The 24955-nt window shown below is 30.5% G+C and overlaps 4 protein-coding genes across 4 annotated transcripts; 2 read left to right on the top strand and 2 right to left on the bottom strand.

The window, feature by feature from the left end:
- The first annotated feature begins 1597 nt into the window (after window positions 1-1597).
- LOC148236858 (uncharacterized) lies at window positions 1598-2860 on the top strand. The gene is made up of 4 exons (XM_088182364.1): window positions 1598-2290; window positions 2352-2500; window positions 2564-2641; window positions 2724-2860. Exons 1-4 carry the CDS (start codon window positions 2059-2061, stop codon window positions 2802-2804), a joined length of 540 nt encoding a protein of 179 aa, XP_088038490.1. The 5' UTR covers window positions 1598-2058; the 3' UTR covers window positions 2805-2860.
- A 2323-nt stretch (window positions 2861-5183) lies between these two features.
- LOC148236857 (B9 domain-containing protein 2-like) lies at window positions 5184-6662 on the bottom strand. The gene is made up of 4 exons (XM_088182365.1): window positions 6573-6662; window positions 6388-6513; window positions 6095-6320; window positions 5184-5291 (listed from the first exon to the last, which is right to left on the bottom strand). Exons 1-4 carry the CDS (start codon window positions 6658-6660, stop codon window positions 5198-5200), a joined length of 534 nt encoding a protein of 177 aa, XP_088038491.1. The 5' UTR covers window positions 6661-6662; the 3' UTR covers window positions 5184-5197.
- Window positions 6663-12635: 5973 nt separating this feature from the next.
- LOC148236856 (uncharacterized) lies at window positions 12636-20193 on the top strand. The gene is made up of 3 exons (XM_088182363.1): window positions 12636-12831; window positions 19677-19805; window positions 19871-20193. The coding sequence occupies exons 1-3, from the start codon at window positions 12768-12770 to the stop codon at window positions 20098-20100; spliced, it is 423 nt and encodes a 140-aa protein (XP_088038489.1). The 5' UTR covers window positions 12636-12767; the 3' UTR covers window positions 20101-20193.
- Window positions 20184-21588, bottom strand: cold (coiled). The gene is made up of 3 exons (XM_088182362.1): window positions 21451-21588; window positions 21027-21325; window positions 20184-20955 (listed from the first exon to the last, which is right to left on the bottom strand). Exons 1-3 carry the CDS (start codon window positions 21515-21517, stop codon window positions 20878-20880), a joined length of 444 nt encoding a protein of 147 aa, XP_088038488.1. The 5' UTR covers window positions 21518-21588; the 3' UTR covers window positions 20184-20877.
- Window positions 21589-24955: the final 3367 nt, after the last annotated feature.

Genomic DNA, 24955 nt, shown 5'->3' with positions numbered 1-24955 from the left:
GCGTCCGAACCCTTACGGGCTTGCCGGTAGAGAGCGAAAACCGTCACAACAATGCTACTTCAGCGCCGACCAGTTTTGGCCATAACAAATCTATATTGGCCCCCATAATATTAACTCTAGCATTGAAGATTTAGATCAACGAAATCCTGGGAATAACAATAACTCCGCAAAAGAGTAAGGGAAGATTTCATAAACTGCTTTGTCAATGAGAGCAGCGTACGATGGCAAAATAATTGTATTATTTAAATAAAATATACCATAATGTTATTATAAATCATTGTCTTCTTTACTTTAAAAAATATAAATGAAAAACAATATGTGTATTTATCTCCGAATAGTGTTCCTTAAATGTATCTAAATTTAACCTTCATCTTCGTGAGTTTCTTGGTCAAACACAGTTTTGGCCAAAAAACATCATTTGACGATGCCCCTGATTTCATGGAATTCGCAAATTTTTTTTCATTCTTTACGTTGCTCCTTAAATTTTTTTATTACAACTGCGTCTTTATTCGCATGTTCACACCCAATTTCTTTCAACTTTTATATTAATATCTTGTAAACACGTTCTCTTATTAACCGATCATGGTAGTCTTTAGAGATATTCAATAATTTTGTGTTAAAGCTAAGGTGACACCAAATTATTACAGACAGATGAGAGTGAACTTGACATACTTTAAATGGCTTGCGTCGAAACATACGACAGAACTGAGCCTGCACAGGTCAGGCGGGTACACACGCTCCGGTCTACCGTAAACCGGACCGTTTTTCGATTTTGCCCGTCGCCTATATAGGTCGTGAAACCTGCGCAGTTTTCTTACATACACGTTCCGATCTACCTGCGCAGGTCTACCGTAACAAATATCTACAATTGGTCTACGGCATCTCATTGTCAACAAACCCCACACTTTATAAAATAAGCAATTTCTATTAAAGTATCACATATATAATTAAAATATTTATTTAAAAAAGTATAATATATGCAAGAGGTTGTTGGGAGCACAGATCAAACCCAGACGCGTACCGTGAGATACTATCCTTTTCGCTCGCTCGCGTGTTAAGTGACGAGAGTGAGTGAGAGATAAGGGCGTGTGTTCAATGCGTTCCGCACGCCCTCACTCAACTCTCACTTACTCTCGTCACTTAACACGCGAGCGAGCGAGAGGGAAAGTATCGCACCATACGCGCCGGATTAAATCTGGTCATGTTGTTTTCAGGAAAATATAAGTAAATAAGTAAAATATACCAAACGTTGATGTTTTGTGAACAATTGTATTTTGATATTTTTTCACGGAAAATTGCAATTTAAAGTAAAATTGTGTTGCCGTCCGCCTGGGTCGCTGTCCGGTTTAAGAGAGAGTCCTGCGCGTCTTCCCCTCGGCCGCCTTTCTTCTCCCCCCGGTGCTGCCATCACACCACAAAAATATCACCCATAAAATATGCGCTGCACAGGAATTGTCTTTGTTTTTCTTTAGTTCATTTTCTAAAATTTATTTACATTTGTTGTGGCCTATTTACATTTAAATTTAGATTTGTTATGGCCAAAACTTGGCGGCACTTAGGTAGCACTGGCGTGACAGTTATTCTCTCGACTGGCAATCTTCAGGCGGTTCGGCGCCCCGGTAATTTGCAAATAACCATGTAAATAACTTCAAATTATTCAATAAAACATTACTGCAGTGGCTCAATATGTGTCTAATTGCCACCCGTCACCATTCTGATGCAAAACATTGTTTGTTAGTTTACCGATATTTTTTTATAAAGAGAGGGGGGAGGTATGCGTAGTTAAATTTTACCAATGGTAGACCGCCATTATTGATTTCAGTAGCGAGTCTCCCATAGAGCCTAAAATTTTCTCACTCTTATATTTTATTTAGGAGTCAATTCTATGGCAAGTAGTAACTCTCTCAAAAATCATTGGTAAACACTTTGGCAAGTTTGAAAGATTAATTAAGAGCAGAACTTTATGGACACATTTTCTATTACTATCACTAACCATTTTATTTATGTTCCTTAGCAACGATAACGAGAGTATGTTTTTTCTATATTAACACGATAATAATGGAATATACATGTTCGAAACATTTTAAACATGAATTCGATAATCAGAAAACCAATAATAAAGAAGAAAGACTTGTATTTCCGTCGGTATCAAAGCATGAAAATACTTATTACGATGGCAGTAAGAATTATTCGCACAACTTATTATTCGATAAAAATATTAAGAACGATATATCCACTGAAATGAAATCAAAATATCATTCGCCAGAAAAGCCAATGAAACAAGAATTTGGTATTAGTATATAAATTGTAAATCTGAAAAAATTAAAAATATTAAAGAATGTTTATTTCAGGTAAAAGGAGAATGATGCTGGAAAAATATTTACTAAATAAGAAAACTAATGAAATTGTCAGAGAATTTATTTTCGACCCACAGGAGGAAGTTTCTCATTCAGAATACAAATCTAGCTTCAAAAGTAGTATTTTACCTCAATATAATGATGTATGTATGTATATTTTTTAAATGTAATTTTAACATTATTTCTAACAAGTTTTATTAATTTAGGTAAAAAGTTATCCATTATATGATACTTCTTCCAACATGACTACCTTTTACACTCATACGATTGATTCAAATAAAAAGGTAAAATTAGAACAACATATTTTTTACTATAGGTATTTATTCTTGTAAAAACTTTATAATAATACTTAATTTTATATTTCAGAGTATATTGGCGCCATTTAAAAAATCTTGCATATTAACTAAACCTTTATCTGAAAGAATGGATAAAGGATGGAAGTTATGAACAACTGGAATACAACATTTTTATGAATTGTTGATATGCAACTATTATAAGTAAATGGATAGAAAAAGTCAATTGGCAAAGTGATATAAAGATGAGGACCTTTTGCATATTCGTCGTATTGCGACGTCGTCATATCGTAAAACCTAACGTTGCTTTCTAAATTCAGTTGAATCTGTCCATTTATGATATCAAATTTAACTTCGTTTTCAATCAAATACTTTAGACTGCCGCCGAGTAGATGCACATTTCTTTTACTATTCGCTGAACTAACGTGAGCGTAAACAAATTCATAAAATATTTTTCTACAAATATTTTCACAAATGATCTTTCTATTATCAAATTTACCTTTGATTACGCTTTGGGGTAAATTGCTGATGAATTCTATCCAATCGTTTGTATCTAACGAAGGATTCCCATAAATCGATATATATGTTATAGTTTTATTCTCTGAATATGAATCGTCAGATATAAAATTAAATAAGTATTTTTGTAAATTTATGCAAATATTTGTAGCATTATATTCGTTATCAAATTTTTTCTCAATTAAATAGGCTATTTTACATTTCGATTGAACATTTTCGTCGAAGTTTATAGAATTATACGTTATATTAGAAAGTACACAAAATCCATTTCTATTCTCCGGTATATAAAATACATTTTTTAACATATAATCATCTTCATCTACAAAATAATCCATAGTTGTATAAGATATTGAAGTATTTTTATCCGTCACTTGGACCATCTTTGATCTGATTATTGGTTTACTCATAAGATAACCTGGATTTCCGCTAACGTGTGTTTCTTTTTTAGTATCATTCAATGGAATCCATAAATGGACCACTTCGAAATACTGCTCTATAAAGCCATCATTGCTTATATTCTCTGAATATCCAAAATATACTTTAGCACTCACAAATCCTGCTGAGCCATTGCTGAAAAGGTGGAATTTCACCGACGTTATAATTGTTTGATTATTTGTAACATTATTGATCTGATCACATTTGTAAGAATTACAAATAAATCCTTCGAGTGGAATGCATACATTTTTAGGACAGTCCTGAAGATAATAAAAGCAAATAAAGTACACTACATATATTATACATATAAATTGTATTACGGTTTTAATAATACCTGTGTTTTAAGTATCCAAGTATCATTAAATAGCTTTGGTGAAGATATTACATACATTTTAGTATGATTCATAAATATATCTTGTGTCTTTAGGTCTTGAAGTTTATTTATACAGTGTGACTTATAATTTATCAAGTATTTTGCACGTGTTTTGCTATTACATATCATGTTGAAATTATTATTTGGTAATTCTAAAAAAACATGTACTAGATTATAAATATTGATTTATATAAACCACGTTGTAGTACCTAATATTTGTAGAGTTGAATTCATAATAATCCATATATCACTACCGTAGAAATATGATTTTAAAGCTATGTTTGGATCCGGTATTTTGTCTTCAAAAAATGACCATGAATGATGTCGTTTGGCTATTAAGTTAATTTCTTCACTTGCTGTTATTGCCTGAAATATATTTTTGGTATAATGTAATATATATTTATGGTATAATGTACTCTAATAAAAAATATTTTTTAAAGAATTACCTTATATGGACTTTTGTATATCTTTGGCGGTAAATTGTCTTTCAAAACGCAAAACATACTATTAGACAATATATCAATCAACCACGGTGATTTATTTTTGTATATGTCATCAGCATTGCAATATTTCAAATTGGAAATGTGCCATATGTGTGGTTCTAGCAAACATTTATCAAATATTGTTCTATCGGCTTCTGTACACTCGTCATCACAACAGCAATTAGTATCACAAGCATTTTTCTGTAAATATTATCTATTGTGTAATTGTAAACATGTATTATTTTATCATAAAACTTACAGTTAAATCACAATGACAATACTGAAGTGTATTAGTTGTTTTCCGACGATGTTTTTTAGGTGTTTTCTTCTTCTTGCCTTTGCTCTTAATAGTAGTAGTTTCGATAGAGTTTGAAAACGTTGTATTAACCATTTCTGTTATTTCCTCATTATTGATATCTGTTTCTGTAACATTTTCCATGGTAGTAGTATTATAAGCTTGTGTTACAGCTTCGCTATTATACATAATAGAAACAATGTCATTTTCATTTGTGTCGTTTCCTAAAATTACTTCCGTTGCAGATTCCGAACCCATGGATTGTTGTGCGTTGGCAACGTTTTTTTCGTTTATTGTTTCTTGATTTATGATTTCATATTCACTTTCAAGCGCCGTGTTTAATAAATTCATAGTGAGAATGGATTTTTTTACAGCTTTTGTTCTATAAATTAGAGTAAAACTCAATATGAACACAATTAAACTAAATTTATATACACAAAACATGTTTATTTGTATTCAACTCCAAATTTTGCAAAGTTTTTCATTACTATTTCTAACTGCAGTTTTACAGTGCCTGTAGAGTGTGCTTTCAATTTATATCTGAAATTTAAAATATTAAATTAAGTTCATATTTTTCATTACATTTAGGAAATTTAAAAGATAAATCACTATCAAGTCAAATTTTCTTTATAACTAGTCAGTTAGTGTTCTATTTTTAATGAGGTAATCTGAACATATACAGTATTAAGAACTAAAGATTATAGTCAGTTAAATGCCAATATTAAAGGACAAAGAAATTTTAACAGATCTTATAACAAATCGTACCGGGAAGCGTTTCAGTCTTGGAAAAATGTACCCGAACGACGTTTTGGCCTCATTATACCACTGGTCGAAGGCATCATGAAGGTAAATTCTCACTGCTGGATATACTCATGGACTATGGATGTTTGACTGTTACAGAAAGTGTCTGACAAAATTCACAACAGTTGTTTAAAATGGACGTTGCTCTTGTAACATGCAGCAAGGAGGAGCGGCGTCGATATTTGTTTTTTTGAGTATGGAAGAAGTGAAATCCATTGAAATTAATAATTTAATGACCCTGGGATTATTACTCTAGCTAAAAAGAGCCAGAAAGTAATGGAGCTGTACCTCTTCACTGAAACATAGGCTAAGTCTCTTTTGAGTTGAGCAAGGAGTAATTTGTAGTGCATGTAGTGTTACCAATATGACATACATTTTCAAGAATTGAATCAGAATGAAGACTTCTGAGTAAGTAAAAATGTTTTATTGCAACATGAAAATGTTTAAAAAATATATATTTTCATTATTACATATTTATATGGATGATAATTCCAGTAGCGACGTCTGTGATTTATCCTAAGAATAATGTAGAGATTTCATACCTATCCTGTCCGGTATATAGAATATCTGGTGCCAACAATTGATGTCCACCTCCTAAGAAGAATTGTGATACTCTATCATATATTGTAGTTGCACTAGGAGCCCAACACGGAGCGTCGATTATATGAAGACCAGGAGAACAAGGAATAGCTCTGACCGAATAGCCTTTTATCCAAGTGCGACCAACGTAGTCCAAGCAATGGATTTGTAGTTGAATTTTAGGCCAACCTATTTAATATGAAAATATTTACATAACTAATACTTAAATATATATTTAATATTCATCTTTAATAACCTTGAATTCCTTTACTAGCAAAGTGGACGTCTATTGGATGAGACCAAATAACAGGATCTTCATATAGAGGAGAATCAGCAGCAGTTTGTCCTTCTAAGTTGCCTGATATCACTCGCCAGTTGGGTCCTATGAAATTTTTAATATATAAATAAATAATATTGGAATTAAATTATTATTTGAATTACCTCCTTGTATACTGTAACGACAAAATAATGATTCACAATTGAATCCGTAAGCTCCAGTTATTTCACCTATCAGATGCAACTCCGCCATTTGTTTGTGTTTTCATTTTACGGTTGTTAAGCAACGCATAAAAGATAAATACAGCTGCTCGGAAGATGGAAATGGATACAAGCATTCAAATGTTGAGCACAACAAATATTTTACATGCAATTATAACAAGACTTCTAAATAAATAATCAGTATTTAAATAAATTAATACTTAAAATTTTATTAACATAATGGTCAGTATTAATTAAGTTAATAACTCAGTACAAATAATAAATAGTGAGTATAAATATTAAGTGGTTACTATGTCATATAGTATTGGGACCATAATCAATCTGACCTTTTAATATAGGTACTGACCAAAAGTTTATTAAAATAATGGCATTTGAGCGGACCGTTAAAAAGGAATTTTGCCCACAACGGACTAGCGAAATGGCACTAAAATTTATTTTCATTGGTTTGGTGGACAGCATTGGTTTGTTGTTCTTGTGTTACGGTTATCGAGATTATTATCTTATCGCAATTTTTATTTTATTTTTAAAGCATTTAAATGCATTCTGTAAACACGGTTAATAATTATTGTTCCAAATTTGTTATGGAATTTTGAATCCCAAAAATGTGGCGGTTTTAACTTTTTATTGAGGTTAGATGATAACGCAGTTATTGTTATAGTTATATATGTATGCTTTAATTTTTTATTATAATATATAAAACACATATCAGTAACATGAATTTTGTGTGTATTTATTTTTGTCCACTGACTGTTGAGAATAAATAGACTGGATCTAAGGATTTGGGTTGTCAGCCCTTATTCAGCAGTTGTATAAGACTCGGGTGTTTCAGCCCATTCGCAACTACGACCCGTTCCTAGTCGGACTTCGCTCCAGTTCACTGAGTGGACTGAGGCTAGGTCCGACTTCCTACCTAGACTGTCGCAAGCGAGAGCCGCAGTGGGGTAGACCGGTATGATACTATTGATGGTGAATATTATTTTGTTTCCCATAGGCCAAATAAAAGCCATCAGACGCATAAAAAAATAAATATACTGTAAATCACTCATGATTGGCGAAGAGGCCATACGGAAGAATTAAGATCTTATTTCATATAACTGACAATAAGTAAGTGAGAACGCCGCCGTAGTAAAATCTATTTACACTACTTCCTAGTTCACTTGAGATTTGGAAATACACGAGAGTTCAGCCTGAGCTCGCCTCCCGTAGAGATTACGACAAATTGATACATACAACCTAAAATGAGGCTAGACCTTTACACTTCGATCGTCAGATTCAGTCCAGTCTGGTCGTCACTTTACGTCACCAAGAGTTAACTCGGGTTCAAAATGACTTTTACGATGCAGAGCCATATCACGAGCAAACCAGTGTATCTAAATGTTGCACACATTTGTACGACTGGACTATCAACTGTTGTGAAGTGAAAATAATTTATATTTGTTGTTATTTGAACTTAAATAAACGTGTAAAAAATAGATAAATCATAGATATTATATAAATAAAAAAATATTTTTATTTTAACAAATTGTCAGGCGGGCACGAGGGCATATGTCACTCATGGGTTCATATATTGTATTTTTGGGTATTTATATTATTTATTCTTTATGATACAATAATTTATACTAATACATTTTAGTTTATTGTATATAATATAAAATAAAAATTTAAATTAAAGGTAAAAATAACATTTTTTTATTTTTTGGGTATTTATATTCTTTATTCTTTATGATACAATCATTTATACTAATACATTATAGTTTATTGTATATAATATAAAATTAAAACTAATTTTAAAGTTAAAAATATTGTATCGTTATTAACAATGTAGTTTAGTTAAATTATATTAATTATAGAAAAACTTATTCCTTATAGTGTAAACATCTGTCATGGGAACAGGATTTTTAGGATAGATAGTAATGTCCGTAATTTCAATCTCTCTTATTAATTCTCTGATGACTTGGACAAGACTTAGTGTACAAAACCACATATAGAACATTCCAACTGTAAAAAAATGTATTATATACATAAATAATACATAAATAATATATGTACATCTACATACGTAATATGAATCCACCAAGAACACTAAGTCCAATGAGAACTCCGAGATCTATAACATTTTCTTTTACAATCATCATTCCAACAAAATGACAAGCAAACAATGCTACCAATCTGATGAGCTCGCATATTACAAAAGGATACATAACTAGCGTATTTTTCTAAGTAAATAAAAATTGAATTAATCGACTGTGTTAATTATTACATATTTTTCCCTTAGATTTATAAAAACGTACCACATATGCTCCATATATCAACATGGCACAAAATACTGCGTGAAAAGAATGGAATATTAAAATATTTATATTATATTTGTTTGGATCTGAAACAAACCAAATTGTATACATTTAATTCAGTATTTATTTATTTTTCACTTTTACCATTATGTATTTACCTAAAATAAAATTTTCAAAGAAGGAAGTCACAAAAATTAAGTTATTTTCATCATTCCATATTTTTAGTTGTTCTGAAATTGTTTTTGGGTTATCGATTGCTATGCCTAGCAAAGCTATCATTGTGATGGCTTGTATCTGAAAATGTTGTTCAAAAACAATCTATGTGCAAATTTAATAATGAAATGAATATATTTACCATTGTCAAAAATCCCACAATGATAGACCCTAAACGAAGCGATAGATAGAAACAAAAACTGTACATGTACGCCATTTTTAGTTAAAATTATAGAATAGATATCGACGGTCATGAAAACATAGAATCTGCTTGATAACTGTGATTTATTGATTTTATTGGACCATTGTTAAATAATATCGCGTGTGAAGAACTTTTCATTTCAATAGGGGTTGCAAACATTTAGTGTTATACGAATTAATTTTAATACGGAGTCGTTGTGTAGTGTTAGAATAGAAATATTTTTTTCGAAGGCTTGTTAGTGTCGTACGAACAGAATAATTTGAATGAGAGTCGATCAGATGCTATGCTTCTTTATGCGGAGCGCATTTCACTTAACAATTTGTTGGAGATTCACGTTCAGTAAGACACTTATTCATAGCGTCATTGAAATGGATTTATTGTCTAGAATCCCAGGGAAACGAAAAACTTATTGTTTCAGAGGATTCAGAGAAATTTTAAAGATATCTCTATAAGAGTGTCGTATCGGAATACAATTAATTGTATTTTCGGCGTAGCGTCTATTTAATGAAGCACTTTTTTAAGTTTCTGAAGTGTATCGACATTGCCATTTTCAGCTGCGGGTAAAGTGGTCTTGAGAGTCGCAATTAGGGTTATTATTTTTTACATTTTTATCGTTTGTTGATGCGCTAGGTCACCCATCTTGATTTCTGCCTTCTTTCAAAATAAAGAAATCGCTGAGCGTGACAAAATGTGTTGTCAATACTTGGCTGTCAAGCACAAACTATTAAAATAAAGTTTATAAACACAATAATATACATACATATGTATATTATATAGAAAATATAAAAGCTATAAATATCATAATAAAACGTTGTCAATCCCCGATAGAACTTTATCAAATCGTAAATCAACACGCAAATTGTATTATACGAGTGCATGTATATTGTATATATTAATACAGTTAGAATAGAATATTAGTATCATCCTGAAGTAATATGAACAATGACAAACGTTTATTCATATATCTCTCATACCAGGAAATTATATCCACTATGAAAATTGACGTTTTAATCAGGGTCGAATTATCCATTTGGCACGGAAGGCAATACCCAAGGGGCGTCAGCTTAGCGGATCAAACTTGTGCGAAGTATATAATTTAATATCCTGTAATATATACATCCTATGCATTATTAACTTCTTTAAACATCGATTGCATATTTCCTTACATAAATAATTAATTATTCATTTTGCATAATATAGCAGTGTAAATTATTAATTAATTGATATATTATATTTAGTTTCTAATAAAATTACTTTATACAGTTATTATAGTATTCAATCAAAATAAACATTTCAATTAAAACGGAAACTAACATAGCTCTGACGTCATCATTTTTATGTTATATATGTGCCTTCGTTTACTCTGCCAAATGAAAAAGGGCGTAGAATAGTTGATGGTTCACCCAACTGCCTTAGGGTCCCATTTAGACAAGCGATACGATTTCTTTAAAAAGCGTTTTTCAAAGCTAGATATATCGCATGATTGTTGTTACGGTAAATATACGTAAATATAATTTATAAATTATTATTGAATAAATATTGATGTAACAGTAAAAATATCATTACAACTGATACAATTTATGTTTATAAGTAAAGGTTGCTTGAACACATTTGTTTGATTACGCTTTATGTATAAAAGCTCCGTGTTGTATGATACATATATGTATGTATGTAGGTTCAATGTTGACATGTAATTTTGGTAAATGTATAAAAAATAATATTAACAATTGTATACATATATAGTATATCATTTTTTTTGTCAAACATTAATGGTTGTAGTGTCGTAGCATTTACATAGGATAGTTTTCTAGGTAAGTGTAATAGTTTACATTACAATTTTACTGCTATCGTTCCCGATAAAATATAAAAAAGGTAGTAAAATGAAGAGTTTTTCACCTTATATTTTTATTGCATTATTTTTGAACTTATTATAGAACATAACCATAAAATATATTATAGAATAAAATACGAGTTAAAAATTAATATACGATATTTTTATATAATAAGTATTCGGTAAATTTTGTGGTTTCGAGTGAAATAAAATTGCTGCTATATTTATCGATTATAAAGCAGTAAGAGTCCAGCGTGGAATATTTACTCTAAACAACTATATATTTTTAATGAAATTCTGAGGCGTAATTATCCATATAAAATATATACTTACATAAAAAAATCTAGTCATTAGAGCTGTTTGATATATAAATTTATTTCACAGATATAAATTATACCGATAAGCAGACAAAATGCAATAATTAGTATTAGGCGGCGGTGTCAAATAATAAAGAGTCTAGGTTGATCCAAAAGGGGTTATAATAGGCAGTGGGGAAGTTGTAAAAGTGTTTCTCTGGTTTCTGGTTTCACAGTCGAGTGATGTGTGTAAGTGTCAAGTAATTTATACGCTTACTGAGACTAATACATGTACAGTTACGGGTGGCTATTTGGATGGTGACAACATATTTAGTGCACAAAGCAATGCCTTGAGAGTCAATCACAAATACATAATGGTACTTAGTTTGGTTTAGTTAAGTTGCAATTTGATTTCCGACTCGTCATCTTTTTAGACCTATCTGGACTCCTTGTGGAAATGGACTGCTAACAATCATTTACTTTTCAGATCATACGTTTCGAGATGAAAGATCTAGACTTCCAATAAAGACATTGGAATTACGTTTGAGAGAAAGTGGAATTCTCTCTACATTTCATCATCAATAAGTCTGTTCTTGGTATATTGCACTTCATGGCGAAACGATTACAGATAAGAAAAACTGGGACTTTTGGTGTCTGCACTATTCAATTAATAGGTCCACTTCTTTTGCACAACAATGAGCGAACATACATGATTAAATCTTCAAAAGTTGTATGAGTTGCACTATAAAATATAAATTTTCATCATACTCACCAGAAAACCTTGTTAACTGAGTGTATATAACAGTCGAGCTGTTGCGAAATATATCTTTTTAGATTTTATCAACCAGAAATTCAGAATTTTGTAGCAAGCCAATATATGCTATTATACGATTTCAATTGACTTTTTCAAGTACTGCACATAGTTTGGGTTTATATTAGTTTTTTTATTTTACCGAAACATCATATTTTGTTCTAAACTGTTCGAGAACGAAGCTTTTGATCAATTAGTAACTTGTTCAAGTTATCAATAAAAATTATTTCATGAATTTTTCCTGATTCTAGCATGATTCTTGTTTGTATTATTTTGAAAATATTTTGTCATATTTTCGAGAAAACTGCGTGATGATAACGAGTATTCCAGGACGCGCAACTAGGATGGGAGAAAAGCGTCCTGTAGCATTCGAAACGTTTCCCCTCTCAGTAGGCTGCCAGCCGCCGCTGTGAAGGGGTGTTCACGATCTCTCAATAAATTACAATAATATTGTATCGATCTCGATAAATTTACGCTTTTATGATAACACCAACATGAACCGAATTATTTATGACGGCTTGCTGTTTCTACTGTTCGTCACGTCAAATATAAAAGCAGGTATGTACAATTAAAAAAAAATGTTTACATCTAAAAATAATTTTTACTGTAATATTATGATATATTTTAACATATTATTAAGCGAAAATATATGCATGAATATGTATTTTGCATACTACTGACAAATGATTAATTCAATAATTAAATTTCCAATGTTTATCAACAACGAGCTAAAATCTGTACATAGATAGTGGAGCTCTAACTTCAGTTTCTTATTCGATCCATATTCCGTACAAAGGCAAGTCGCTTTTTATTCAATTTCCGGAATAAGATCCGACTCCGCGTCTCGAGCTGAAAGGAGATATTTTCATGACGGAAAACCGGGGGAAAACTCGTAATCTAATAATGCGGGAATGTAGGGAAGCGATACAAAAACTGGGAGGATAATGGAAGTGTGACGCAATATGTAAAATGTATGTATACTATACATACTTACATACATATATGTATAAATATATATATATATATATATATATATATATATATATATATATATATATATATATATATATATATATATATATATTTAAATTTATATTTTATATGTATGTATGGTGTATTATTCTGTGAAAGCTTATGGCTTTTAACAGTAGCTGCTAAAAACTTTTTTCAGAAAATATTACGCCATCTATTAATCTGTATGAAGTATAAAAATAAATCCGATCACATTTTTTGGATTAAAAAATGTGTTTCAATACACATCTGAATTATTTTAATTAAGGTGGTCAGATTTCCAATATTTTATTTTAAGAAAATAAGCACTATTTTAGTTTTTTTTTAAAAAACTGTATTTTTTGTGCTATAAATCGTCGTACACAGGGCCGGGCCGAAAATGATCAGCGCCCCCGGGCTCTAAGACAATAAAGGTCATTTAAGAATTTTCTTGAGAGCTTAGAAAAAGAATCGTCCCAGAAATATTTGTTCAAAAACTATCTCATTTTTTTTCATGATAGAGTTAAAAAAAATCTGTTTAAAATTCATTTCGTGTTTTTTTTCCCGGGAAGGTTACGGAAGACAGACTGCCGCGAAAGCTAAAAAAAGATTGCCACGGAAAGTTGTGTTTAAAAATCATTTCCAAAATTTTTTCGAGGAATCGAGGAGACATCGATACTGTTAAATGTAGTCAAATTGCACTCTCATTCGCAGTAAATTATGCTCCTTTTGTGGCTGGCGCCCCGGGCTACCGCCTTTACTGCCCCCCCTGATTGTATACTGAGATAAGAAATATAGCCACGCAGTGTGAAATTGTACAATTTTAAAAATCGTTAATTTTATACAAGAAGGAGCAAAATATTATAGGTGTTTGATCGAATAAAATACTATTACACATTTATTTTACTATTTAGTTGCTATACGTTTGAAAAGCTTAATTAGCCGCGCAGCGAAAGCTGATAATTTATTTTAATAAAATGATGTTGTTCATTGAGCCGCGAAGCAAGAAATTTAGTACTTATAGTGATTTAGTAAATTTATTTTTACGAACAAAAAACTCAACTGAATTATAATTTCTGATAAGTATTTTGTAATAATTATTCGAATGCGGATATCTAGATTTTCTTCAGAGTCTATTTCTATATTTTTATATTTTAACGAATATTCGCATTTGGATGAAGCTGAATGATACAACTAATAATATATATGGGCATTATTTGCACACGCTTGGGCATTGAATTCCCGAACCAACGTGTTTGTTTAAATCGTTAGCAAATTATCATATAGTATATTTCTCATTCATATTACAAAATATGTTATGTTTTATATCTTTGTAAAAAGCTTGTTATTTGGAAGACTGCCAAATAATATGATAATTCAATAAGCTTAATTTCACATTATCTTACTACTCCATGTATACTTTATCACTTTACATGTATATTTTTATTTATAACTATTTACGTTTCTTTATTTCTAACTTTTCATGTATTCATATGTACATAAATATGTGTTTTAAATTCGAAAAATTGTCAAATTTCATCTAACACTTTTCAAAGATGATATATTTTTGTAGTTTATTTTTTCGTCAGATGATTCAATTTACAGCGCAGTTATATGATACATGCATCTTCAACATTTAAGTCAATTAGCCAATTATTTTATTATCAAGTGCAATTTGCAGTCCCCTTTTGTAACATTGTCTGTTGAGTGATTCCATTGTTTAATATGCTCCTCATTTATACTGATATTAACCAGTTAGTTTCATTGAAAAATCAATCAAACTTGAATCCTTGAATTTCCATTTGAGATTATACTGAGAAATTCTTACAAGTATTATACATAGTTTATAACAAATTAAAACTTTCATAAATATATAAATTTGAAAACGAAAGTCGAAATATCTTCATTCTTGACTCTTGAATTTGTATTTGAGTTTATACTAAATTTAATATTGAATAAATAGCTAACAAGTACGTGTTTTATAATATTTTTTTTATAAATATATAAACATGAAAATGGAAATCAGAATATCTTATTTCAGTAAATCGAATCTAAGAACAATCTTTGAATATTTATTCAGTTAAATTTTTATATAGCTAAATGAAAATTAAAACTGTTTGTATAGTTTGTAATATGAGAACCCCAGAGTGTTTTATTTCATTAGATTACTTTTCGTATATTACGTATATATATATTATAATTGGATTAGGATTATTCAAATTCGATTTAGTACTTTAGTCCTAATATATTGAGAGAATAATATGTGTTTAATTATAATATAAATGTATATTTAAAGCAAAATATAAAATATTAAATTAAGTTTGATATGAATTTAAATACACATTTGAAGCAAATTAGTTTTTAAATTTATATTTGATGAAACATACGCGCTCATAATCTTATGCCAATCGTTCGATTATACACATATTTTAAATATATGTAATATTATAACTGTATTATATGAGAATTGATGACGTAATATTTTTTATTTTTCGAATTACTCAACAAAAACCAATAAACTATATTGAATAAATATAAAATACAATAAATAATCCGTTTTCCAAATTATCAAGCATACATTGAAATAATATAAATTTATCTAATTTGTATGTTTAGATATATAAATAATCAGACCAAATTATTTATATAAATTATAATAATTATTTGCTATATTTTCAACCCTTTGATGTACATATTATATGCATCGCATATTATGAAATACTTATATCGGTATACTAGAGCTACCCTAATATCCTGTGTTAATCGCTCGCTGAGTCGATAAATTACCTTTACAAGTCTTTGATCGTTTACCGTGACTCTCAAATAGGCATAAGCATATTCAATCAAATAGGGAATTCAGTGGCGTCCAGTGACGTGAAATTAAAATTTATTTTGATTAATATGTCTTATTTGTAATATAATTAGTATATATAATAGGTTTTTCCCTGTAATAAAATAGCATACTGACTTCATTTTCGGTGTCGAGTTCTAAAAGAGAGGGTGTAGATACCATTTCGTACACTCAGCATCCCTCTATCGATCGTTCACATTCCAAACGTTTTTACTCTTGTCCACACCGCGCACGTACATATAACCCAGGGGCGAATTGGCGAATTTAAAGGACATTCTTTGCCAAATTTATTTAATGGGATATGTAAAGTGCTGTGGATTCTGAAACCTATTACAAAAGTTTATATTCATACTGTTCATTACAAAAATTTTAATATACTATATTTTTTCGTATTGAGTTTTTTTAGGAGTTACAAATGCAATTTTGTTGAAACAAATAGACACGATAATTAAAAATGCATACTGAACATATTTATAAACTAAAAAAATTAAATATATTTTCATATACATATAATTGTATATACACAATTCCATATAGATAAACGCACTGAGATCTTTTAAAAAAATGGGTTAGATATTGTGAATGAAATATATTTTCTATAAATAATAATAATATAAATCTTAACTACGTAAGTGTAATATAAATTAACCAAAAGATATTAGTCTGCTCTCTATATGTTAATCTCTTTAGGTAGAAAGTTCTACCAATAAGAAAAAAGCCCCCAATAAATCACCGATAGGCAGTAAATCTATTTTATTTATATAGGGTGATCTAATTCGAGTTTCCAATTTTGGCAGCATTGTAAATCAGACAGCTGTCAATAATCACGGGCGTTCAAAGTGTCAAATGTTAGTTTGCATCAACGATTAACGCGTTAAAATTGTTCAATTTTCTATAGAAATAACAATTCTGTACGAACTGTGTATCGAAATTTACGGGAAAATTATGATCAATTTCATCGTTCTACTGAGCGAACAATTCGCAAAGTAGGGAACAAAATCGACGAGACTGTGCATCATCGTGGCGACCGTTCAGCTGAAAATATTGCTCCTGTAAATTAAAGTGTAGACGAAGACCAGAAATTGTCAATTTGTCGACGTTCGCATCTTTTGGGCTTTTATTGCTCTCTTTGGCGCATTTCGCATCTGGACTTGCACCTACACTTGTATAAAATTAAGATAGCACAATAACTGAAGTGCAGAGACCACGGACAGCGAAGAATTTATGTAGATTGAATGTTAGAGCAGCAGGAAGTTGATGCTGATTTTTCAAAGAAAATCTTCTTCTCTGATAAAGTACATTTCCACCTCTCTGGGTATATTAATAAGCAAAATTGCCGCATATGAGGAAAATCCTTATATGATTCACGACGGACCATTACATGCATAAAAAGTGACTGGTGCGCATTGTGGTAGGTCGGATTGTAACAATCAATGGTGAGTGCTATAGGAGCATAATAACCAATTATTTTTACCACGCAATCGAAGATATTGACGTGGAAGACACGTAGTTCCAACAAGACGACGCACCTTGATACACATCGGGTACAACATTGGATGTTTTGCGTGAAAAGTACCCAGGTCACATTATTTCAAGATCATGCGATTTAACGCCGTTGGTTTTGTTGTGGGGTTACACTAAGGGTCGTGTCTACGCCGATAAACCCGAAACGTTGGAGCACCTAAAAACTAGCATCCGCTAAATACTGCCCTAATGCATTTAGAGATAGAAATATATAAAAATAAATATTAAAAAATATACTTGATAAATTAAAAAAAAAAGTTATTTGAGTTCTACTGGCATATCGTATCAATCAGTCCCTGTTGCGACCCAGAGAAAACAGTATACTGTTATAGAATGCATTAAGATTAAATCATTATTATTATAATTCTGAAATTATTAGATTCATCTGATCGAACGATCATATGAGACATATTTGGACATAATAACTTCTAAATCAGTGGTTCCTATAATAATTTCAAAACAGATAAAATCAAATAAAATCGCTTGAAGATTTTACTACTCCACTATTTTATATTAGGGTTATTTTTTATATATGTAATACATACAGATATGTAAATGATCGTAATATTTTATCTGCGCGGCTCAATATTGATATTGCTTAAAAAGAAAGCAAGATTAAAATCAAGTCATATTTAAAACGGGCAACTCAATTAATGTTTTATTATATTATATTACTATTACGGCACTATATATTCGATGAAGCAACGGAAGTCGTTGCATTAATGTCTTTCTATTATAACAAGCATGTAACGACTCAATTGCTTTTGGCGTGAATTCTAGCCGATAAGTGAAACCCTTTAGGCGCTCCCATTGGACTAAATTTGGTTTTAATGTTTTACGTTCATTGGAAAAACGCAAAAATCTTATTTCTCATATAAGTCGTAAAATAATTCCGTCCCTGTCATAGTGTGAACAAGCGCGGTTATGTTGAATAATTATGGTGTTACGAAGTCATCATAAATATGGTGGCCACGTGCATAGGTGTAAACACGTTTTTATGTAGATAAACTTTATAGTATGTAAAATTGATATTGATTGTAATTTTGATTTATGCGAATTAATATACATTTTCCAACATTATGACCTCGAAAATAAATGTCGTTAGCATTTCTCGTCCTAAGCCAGTCGGTTTTGTTTTGCACTTCTGGTCAATTGGGGATCAATAGATATAATAGTGGGAAAGTACTTTTTTTGAGTATATCATCAGAGGCTTCTTTTCACGACTGCATAATTTCTTTTCTTTTGATAATAACACATTATCACATGTCCAGGCGTTTTTATTGGTTGTTATCAAGTTCTGAGACTAATACATTAACCTATTTCTTTTTGTGCTTAGTAAAGTGCCTTCTGATAATGATGTGCATCTCTGATGTCCGTTATTTTGTGTTTATGTGAACTTGTATAAGATGTTTTTTTCCACAAATTAAACCTAGCCATTATTCATTAGAAGGTTGATCTTTTAAAATTTGAGCTTATAAATAAGAAACAATACAGAATACATAGTGAAAAATTCTCCAAAATATTATATTTTCAATGTGATTTTTTATACCTACTTGAAACAACATATTAAGGATTTTAGCAACTATTAAATATTTATTTAAAATTTAAGTAAGTAGTGTATATATCAGGGGCGGCTAACCCAAATGATCTTGCGGGCCACATATAAAATTATATATCCCCATATTAGATTTAGATACACTATAGACATTTTTTGGGAGTAAAAAATTGAAACATAATGAGTTATTATTATTGTGTTTACTATTATTCTTACACGTAAACATAAATAATATAATAATTATGATACTAAACGTACATTGTAAAGAGTCTCGCGGGCCGGAAAAATGTTTAAGGCGGGCTGAGCCGCATGCGTCCGCGGGTTATCCACCTTTGGTATATATCATCCAAGCCTGATAATTTACTGGAATAAACGTGAAATCAATTTGTTCTATATACTGTCGTATTTTTGAAATAATCGAGCAATTATTAAATCAATAGTACAATAATATACAAAGGAATCTTGTCTTATTATTATTTTCAGCGTTTGGTCTGTCAACCAACATATCGTGCTATCAATGCGTGCAATATACAAACATAGAATGTGGTCCCGAAGCTATACAACCGTGTCCGTCCTCATCAGATCGTTGTGTGACTCATATCAGTAAAGACAGTACGTATAAAATATTAATATTCACTTCTTATTTATTACATTATTAATAAAATTATTTGGTTTAGAACAACATGGTTTTGTGCTAAAACGAGAATGTGGCCTCGGACCTTGCAGCTTCGATGACGAAAACATAAACCGCGGACTCGGATGGGACGTATGCGACAAAACCAAGGAAGAGTACTTTTGCGTCTTTTGCTGCAAAGATAACGCGTGCAATAAAAACACTGGCACTCAGATAACACAAACCGAAACTATGGTATCGTTATTAATATGTCTATTGTTCTTTTTCTGTTGATTAAATTTATAAATAGTTGTTCTTGTACTGTTTAATTAATAAAAAAACAAATATAGTATATTAATGTTATGGGCAATAAATAATTTTTACTGATTCGATCATTTTATTTTTAAACAAAATTGTGTATAAAACTAAGCAATACAAAAATTGATACTAACTTACATTTATATTTGTACATATTAATGTGATATGGCAATCAATTAGTGCTATAAAAATTCACATAGTAAAATTTAAATTTTCTAGTGTTGTTTTAAAAATAAAAACATTTTCAAAATACCATTTTTTTTGCATAAAACATTGGTCAAGAATAAAATAAAATTATATAGTAATTCTTTAGATTTTAAATATTTGTAAATAATAATTTGTTTAATCAATATTATGATCAATAAAAATACAATAAATGGACGGAGTTTTAATTGTAATAACTACTACTTATTAATAAAAATACAAACAGAGCAATATTGGAAATAAAATTATTATTATTGTAATATGTATATTATTTTTTGTAAACAACAATATTCATTTTATACATAAACAAACATTTGTATATAATAATAATTATTATAATTAAATTTCAATTTAATAATCAATATAATAAAGGACGGAGCATTAAATACAATCACTAGGTATAAAAATAATATTATTAACAGATCAAAATTGAGATATTTTTCTAATAAAGGCACTTATGTTAGGTATAAAAAGATACAAATACACTGACTAAACACTATAAAATTTCATTCTCGGTAGTGTAATGTACTCTTGAATGGCATTTAATAATTACATTAACTTGATTGCCGATAAAACAAAAGTAGTCAAAAACAATAAAACGTTATTGGTAACTGCAGATCCTCCACTCTAAATAAATAAATAATATTAACAATTATTAAAATTGTATTATTCATAAATTTATAGTATATTATACTTACAATAATGAAGTAATTGCATCGGTCTCCCTGACAGCATTCAGAGCAAGTCCAATCTTCGTACCAAATGTGCGTACAATAGGGCATGTTTCGCTGTCTCTGTTTGACGCAATTGGCTTTGGTAGCGCATTTTTTTGATATGTAAAATTGTTTTATAGCCCCCTGAGACCAATAAGGAGTGCTGCCCCATCGTATCTCCGTCAGACAAACATCTTCTTCTTGTTCGCAGATTTTGAGCGATGTTGTGCATTTTGAGTTATTCTCTTCTTGATCAGAACACACATAGCATTCTAGCGAGTGACCTATATCGTAACACAATTATCAGTTAGGAACTGTCAAAATGTTTGACGAACATAAAGTTTAAAACTGACGAATTTGATTCAATATAGTATAACCAATCGAATTAAAGATAAAAAGAAGAACTTACATGTGTTTATAATGACTAATATAGAGAAAACTACGAGGAGGAACCTCAGAGAAATACTGAAACTCATTTTGATAACTGTCACAAACGGTTTCACGGCACGCCCTCTTATTTACTCATACAAATGTCAAAACAGATTTTTTTTCGGCCAGATATATAATGCCAATTAAAATGATATAAATCTATAAAATAAATTATATTGCCTTTCATATATATTTAAAAAGAATATGTAGTATTAGTTTATATTTTAAACATGTTTGAGCAAATATTCTTCAGATAAAACTGATAATAAAAAATATTAATACTTTTTAATTTAAAAAAATATATAAGTTGTAAAAATATGTAAAGAATAACGATTGTTGTATTTAGAGAAAGGTATTTTACTTAAATTAAATTATCAATAATATTAATTGTTTCAATAATAGTAAAAACTAGACTTTTAAATTACATGGCAAATTATTTGCATACGGTCAAACTAATCGTCGTTGTTGAGTCAAAAAGACTATTATTCCTTTCAACGCCAAGCGCATGATATGATGCGCAACTAAATCTACTGTCTAACGCCAAGCGCATGATATGATGCGCTCGTTAAAACCTTCGTTTTTTAAAGAAACGGAAAGGTAAAAGTTGGCAATATATGTTTTAAAAATCAGTTTGAGTTCCTAGTAAACGATTTCAGTGATTTTATTTATAGAATTTGCGATGAAACAGTGGTATATATAATTATAAAGTCACGCCTTAATTTTAGTCGTTTGTATTTCGCGCGTGGTTTCGATCGTGCTTATTTAGACCACTTTTAGGGTTAGCACAAACGCATCGCGGAAACTCGTTTTTTTATACTTTAATTTATGAATCGAAATTAAATTATGTCATCAATATTTCAATGATAATTGTGATTTGTAAATACTTGTGAATATATTTATACGTTATTTCGACTGTTTTAATATTGTCAACTGTTTTTGTGATTGGTTTTTATTGTTTGTAATAATTAAATAATAATAATAATAATTACTATTAAATACTTATTAATAAATATAAATAAGATATAATTAATAAAATATCAATATTAATTCTTAGTAAATATTAAATAATAATAATAATAATAACAAAAACGATTCCTTGTCGTAGAATCATTTTATTTTACTTGTTCTATTTATTTACATTAAATTAATACCATCGTGACCTAACAGGTTACCCCAATGCGTCACGATGGTCGAAAAGTTTATTATTTATTGTATATATATGTGTGTGTGTGTGTAATATATATTACATATTCCGCCTGGAGTGTAGATATGTTGCACTCTTGCCGGTCCCAAGCCCGGATAAAGGAGGAGGGTTTTTATCATGGAGCAAACCAACCAACGTGGATAAATCCAAATAGTTATGAAAAAATTACAAAGAAATAATAAATCCGCCCCGATTCATAATGACCTAGACGATCGAAATCTAGATAAACGATTGGACTTCAATTTTGGAAGCTGGAATGTGCAATATTACTACCAGGAAAAATACAAACAATATCGGAAGAAATACTAAAACTCAAGATATATCTAGAAGCCCTACAAGAAATTAGGTGGAAATGCCAAAACCGATCACCGGTTGTAGTGCCGTGGAAGAAGAAGAAGAAGAATATGTATATATTATAAATTATACATATAATTATATATAGTTAAATGTAACATCGTATCTTGCTATCAAGTTTTATTATTTATTATTTTTATATATAAAGAAATATGACAACCTTCAACAACAACCAATTGCAAACACCATTGATCAAAAACAAACGGTTTGGTTATTAGGGTTATTTTTGTGTACGATATATGTGATTTTGTATGCATCAAAGAAATGTTGTCGATTTGTAAATTTTTATAACAGGATGTAGGTCAGACGAAGAAAAAATGCGTTGCAGATTTATATATTAAAATTGTCTCAGTGTGAGCATGACCCTGCTTGTCATTCGCTTGTATAGTGCCGCGCGCGTTCATGTGTGTGTAGGTGTGTGTACGCGAGCCAGCTCGCGGACCGACGAATAGATTTTTTTTTGTTCACTCCATATTTCCAACAATACGACTAAAAATGTTTGTTTATTGATATAATTAGAATGTTTAAACCATGTTAATCATACATATATAATTTTAAAATATAAAAATTGAGTATTTTGCCTGTAATGATGTGTTAAACAGAGTAAGTAGCCAAAAAATTATATCGCTAAAAACGCATGGCGTACAGCGAGTAATTAACAATTTACCGGTCGGCGGTCTAAGGGTTATGTAGCTTATTTAGCAGATAAGATTGTCAAACTAATAAATTTTACGTTATACTCATTGCTGACTTCACTGTTATAAACTTTCATATACGCATATACAGTTCAGTGGGCGATAATTATTGCTATTTTTGTTGAAAAAATATAAAGTTTATGGGGCTTATTTATTAATTCATTATGACCAAAACTTGGCGCACTCTGGCAGCACATTATTTTGGTAAACCTCGACGGGAGAACAACGGCCGGTGGTGTCTCGTCCGCCGTTTACTCGCATATATTTCAATAACAAATATGTAAACTCTATATACTTTTAATAAAAATACTACTGCAGCGGCTCGATCTTTGTGTAGTTGTCACACATCACCAATCGTTCGCCGATAGTTGATTATAAAATAATGTATGTGATGATCGTTGGTAAGCATAAAGAGAGGAGAAGTCCAGCAGCTGATGACACATAACTAGTAGTGCCATAGTGCTAGTTAAGTGCTGGTGGCACTTAAAAAATAGTGCCACGGTGCTAATTTTGACTTAACTCCCTCCCTCTCTCGTTATTTTAAAATTTTCCGGGAAGCTTTAGGTTAGAATAATTTGATACATTGTATTATTTTATTTAACTAAACTCTTCATGTTAGACGTATAAAATATTTTTAAGTCCGCGGTCTTGTTTACCACATTAGTTACCACATTGCCCATTTCTGAATGTGGTCCAGTGTCGGCTGAAAAAAGGCCATGAAGTATCACGTCAAAGTTTTGTGAAAAAGACTTATAGAAATGGACCAAAAAAAAGTTGGTGAACAGTCGCGTACACGCCTAAACAAAAATCACAAAACTACATTCACATTAGCCTACAAATACGTGGCCCGTCGGCAACGGTCTATTTATATCGCCCCACCCTCTTTCTCTTTCTACTCACGTTTTGACTCTTTCTCTCTCTATCTCACGCACGTACCGTTACTACAGTCACCGTTTGGACAACTCCAGCCACTATCCAGAGCTGCGACGAGCTCGATCAGTCGTGTAGTTCTGATATCACACACCATTTAACTATCTTTAAATTTATACTGTTCTGTAGGCCATTTTAAACGTAAAGAGCAAGCAAATACAAAATATGTGATTAACTCTTAACCACTTCTTTCGTTTTCCACAGCGTTTCTTTGATTCTTATTATAAAAAAAAACTAAAAAATGCACTCTTCTTATTAAAAACATGTATGGTAAAGTCTAAATTACAACAATTGAAAACACA

The sequence above is a fragment of the Plectrocnemia conspersa genome, unplaced genomic scaffold (assembly GCF_051122295.1).
Source record: "Plectrocnemia conspersa isolate PC_06_02 unplaced genomic scaffold, ASM5112229v1 ptg000003l, whole genome shotgun sequence".
NCBI lineage: Eukaryota > Metazoa > Arthropoda > Insecta > Trichoptera > Polycentropodidae > Plectrocnemia > Plectrocnemia conspersa.
The sequence above is the reverse complement of the archived record's forward strand: the minus strand, read 5'-3'. Positions and strand labels throughout refer to the sequence as shown.

What these genes read in the sequence shown, in the direction of transcription:
- LOC148236858 (XM_088182364.1), top strand. Translation starts at nt 2,059, where the DNA reads ATGGAATATACATGTTCGAAACATTTTAAACATGAATTCGATAATCAG. An exon ending in GCCAATGAAACAAGAATTTG is followed by an intron (nt 2,291 to 2,351) that starts GTATTAGTATAT and finishes TGTTTATTTCAG; the next exon opens with GTAAAAGGAGAATGATGCTG. An exon ending in TTTTACCTCAATATAATGAT is followed by an intron (nt 2,501 to 2,563) that starts GTATGTATGTAT and finishes TTATTAATTTAG; the next exon opens with GTAAAAAGTTATCCATTATA.
- LOC148236857 (XM_088182365.1), bottom strand. Translation starts at nt 6,660, where the DNA reads ATGGCGGAGTTGCATCTGATAGGTGAAATAACTGGAGCTTACGGATTC. An exon ending in TGCTAGTAAAGGAATTCAAG is followed by an intron (nt 6,321 to 6,387) that starts GTTATTAAAGAT and finishes CATATTAAATAG; the next exon opens with GTTGGCCTAAAATTCAACTA. An exon ending in CTATATACCGGACAGGATAG is followed by an intron (nt 5,292 to 6,094) that starts GTATGAAATCTC and finishes TTTAAATTTCAG; the next exon opens with ATATAAATTGAAAGCACACT.
- LOC148236856 (XM_088182363.1), top strand. Translation starts at nt 12,768, where the DNA reads ATGAACCGAATTATTTATGACGGCTTGCTGTTTCTACTGTTCGTCACG. An exon ending in CACGTCAAATATAAAAGCAG is followed by an intron (nt 12,832 to 19,676) that starts GTATGTACAATT and finishes TATTATTTTCAG; the next exon opens with CGTTTGGTCTGTCAACCAAC. An exon ending in GACTCATATCAGTAAAGACA is followed by an intron (nt 19,806 to 19,870) that starts GTACGTATAAAA and finishes TATTTGGTTTAG; the next exon opens with AACAACATGGTTTTGTGCTA.
- cold (XM_088182362.1), bottom strand. Translation starts at nt 21,517, where the DNA reads ATGAGTTTCAGTATTTCTCTGAGGTTCCTCCTCGTAGTTTTCTCTATA. An exon ending in ATTAGTCATTATAAACACAT is followed by an intron (nt 21,326 to 21,450) that starts GTAAGTTCTTCT and finishes GTTACGATATAG; the next exon opens with GTCACTCGCTAGAATGCTAT. An exon ending in GATGCAATTACTTCATTATT is followed by an intron (nt 20,956 to 21,026) that starts GTAAGTATAATA and finishes TTATTTATTTAG; the next exon opens with AGTGGAGGATCTGCAGTTAC.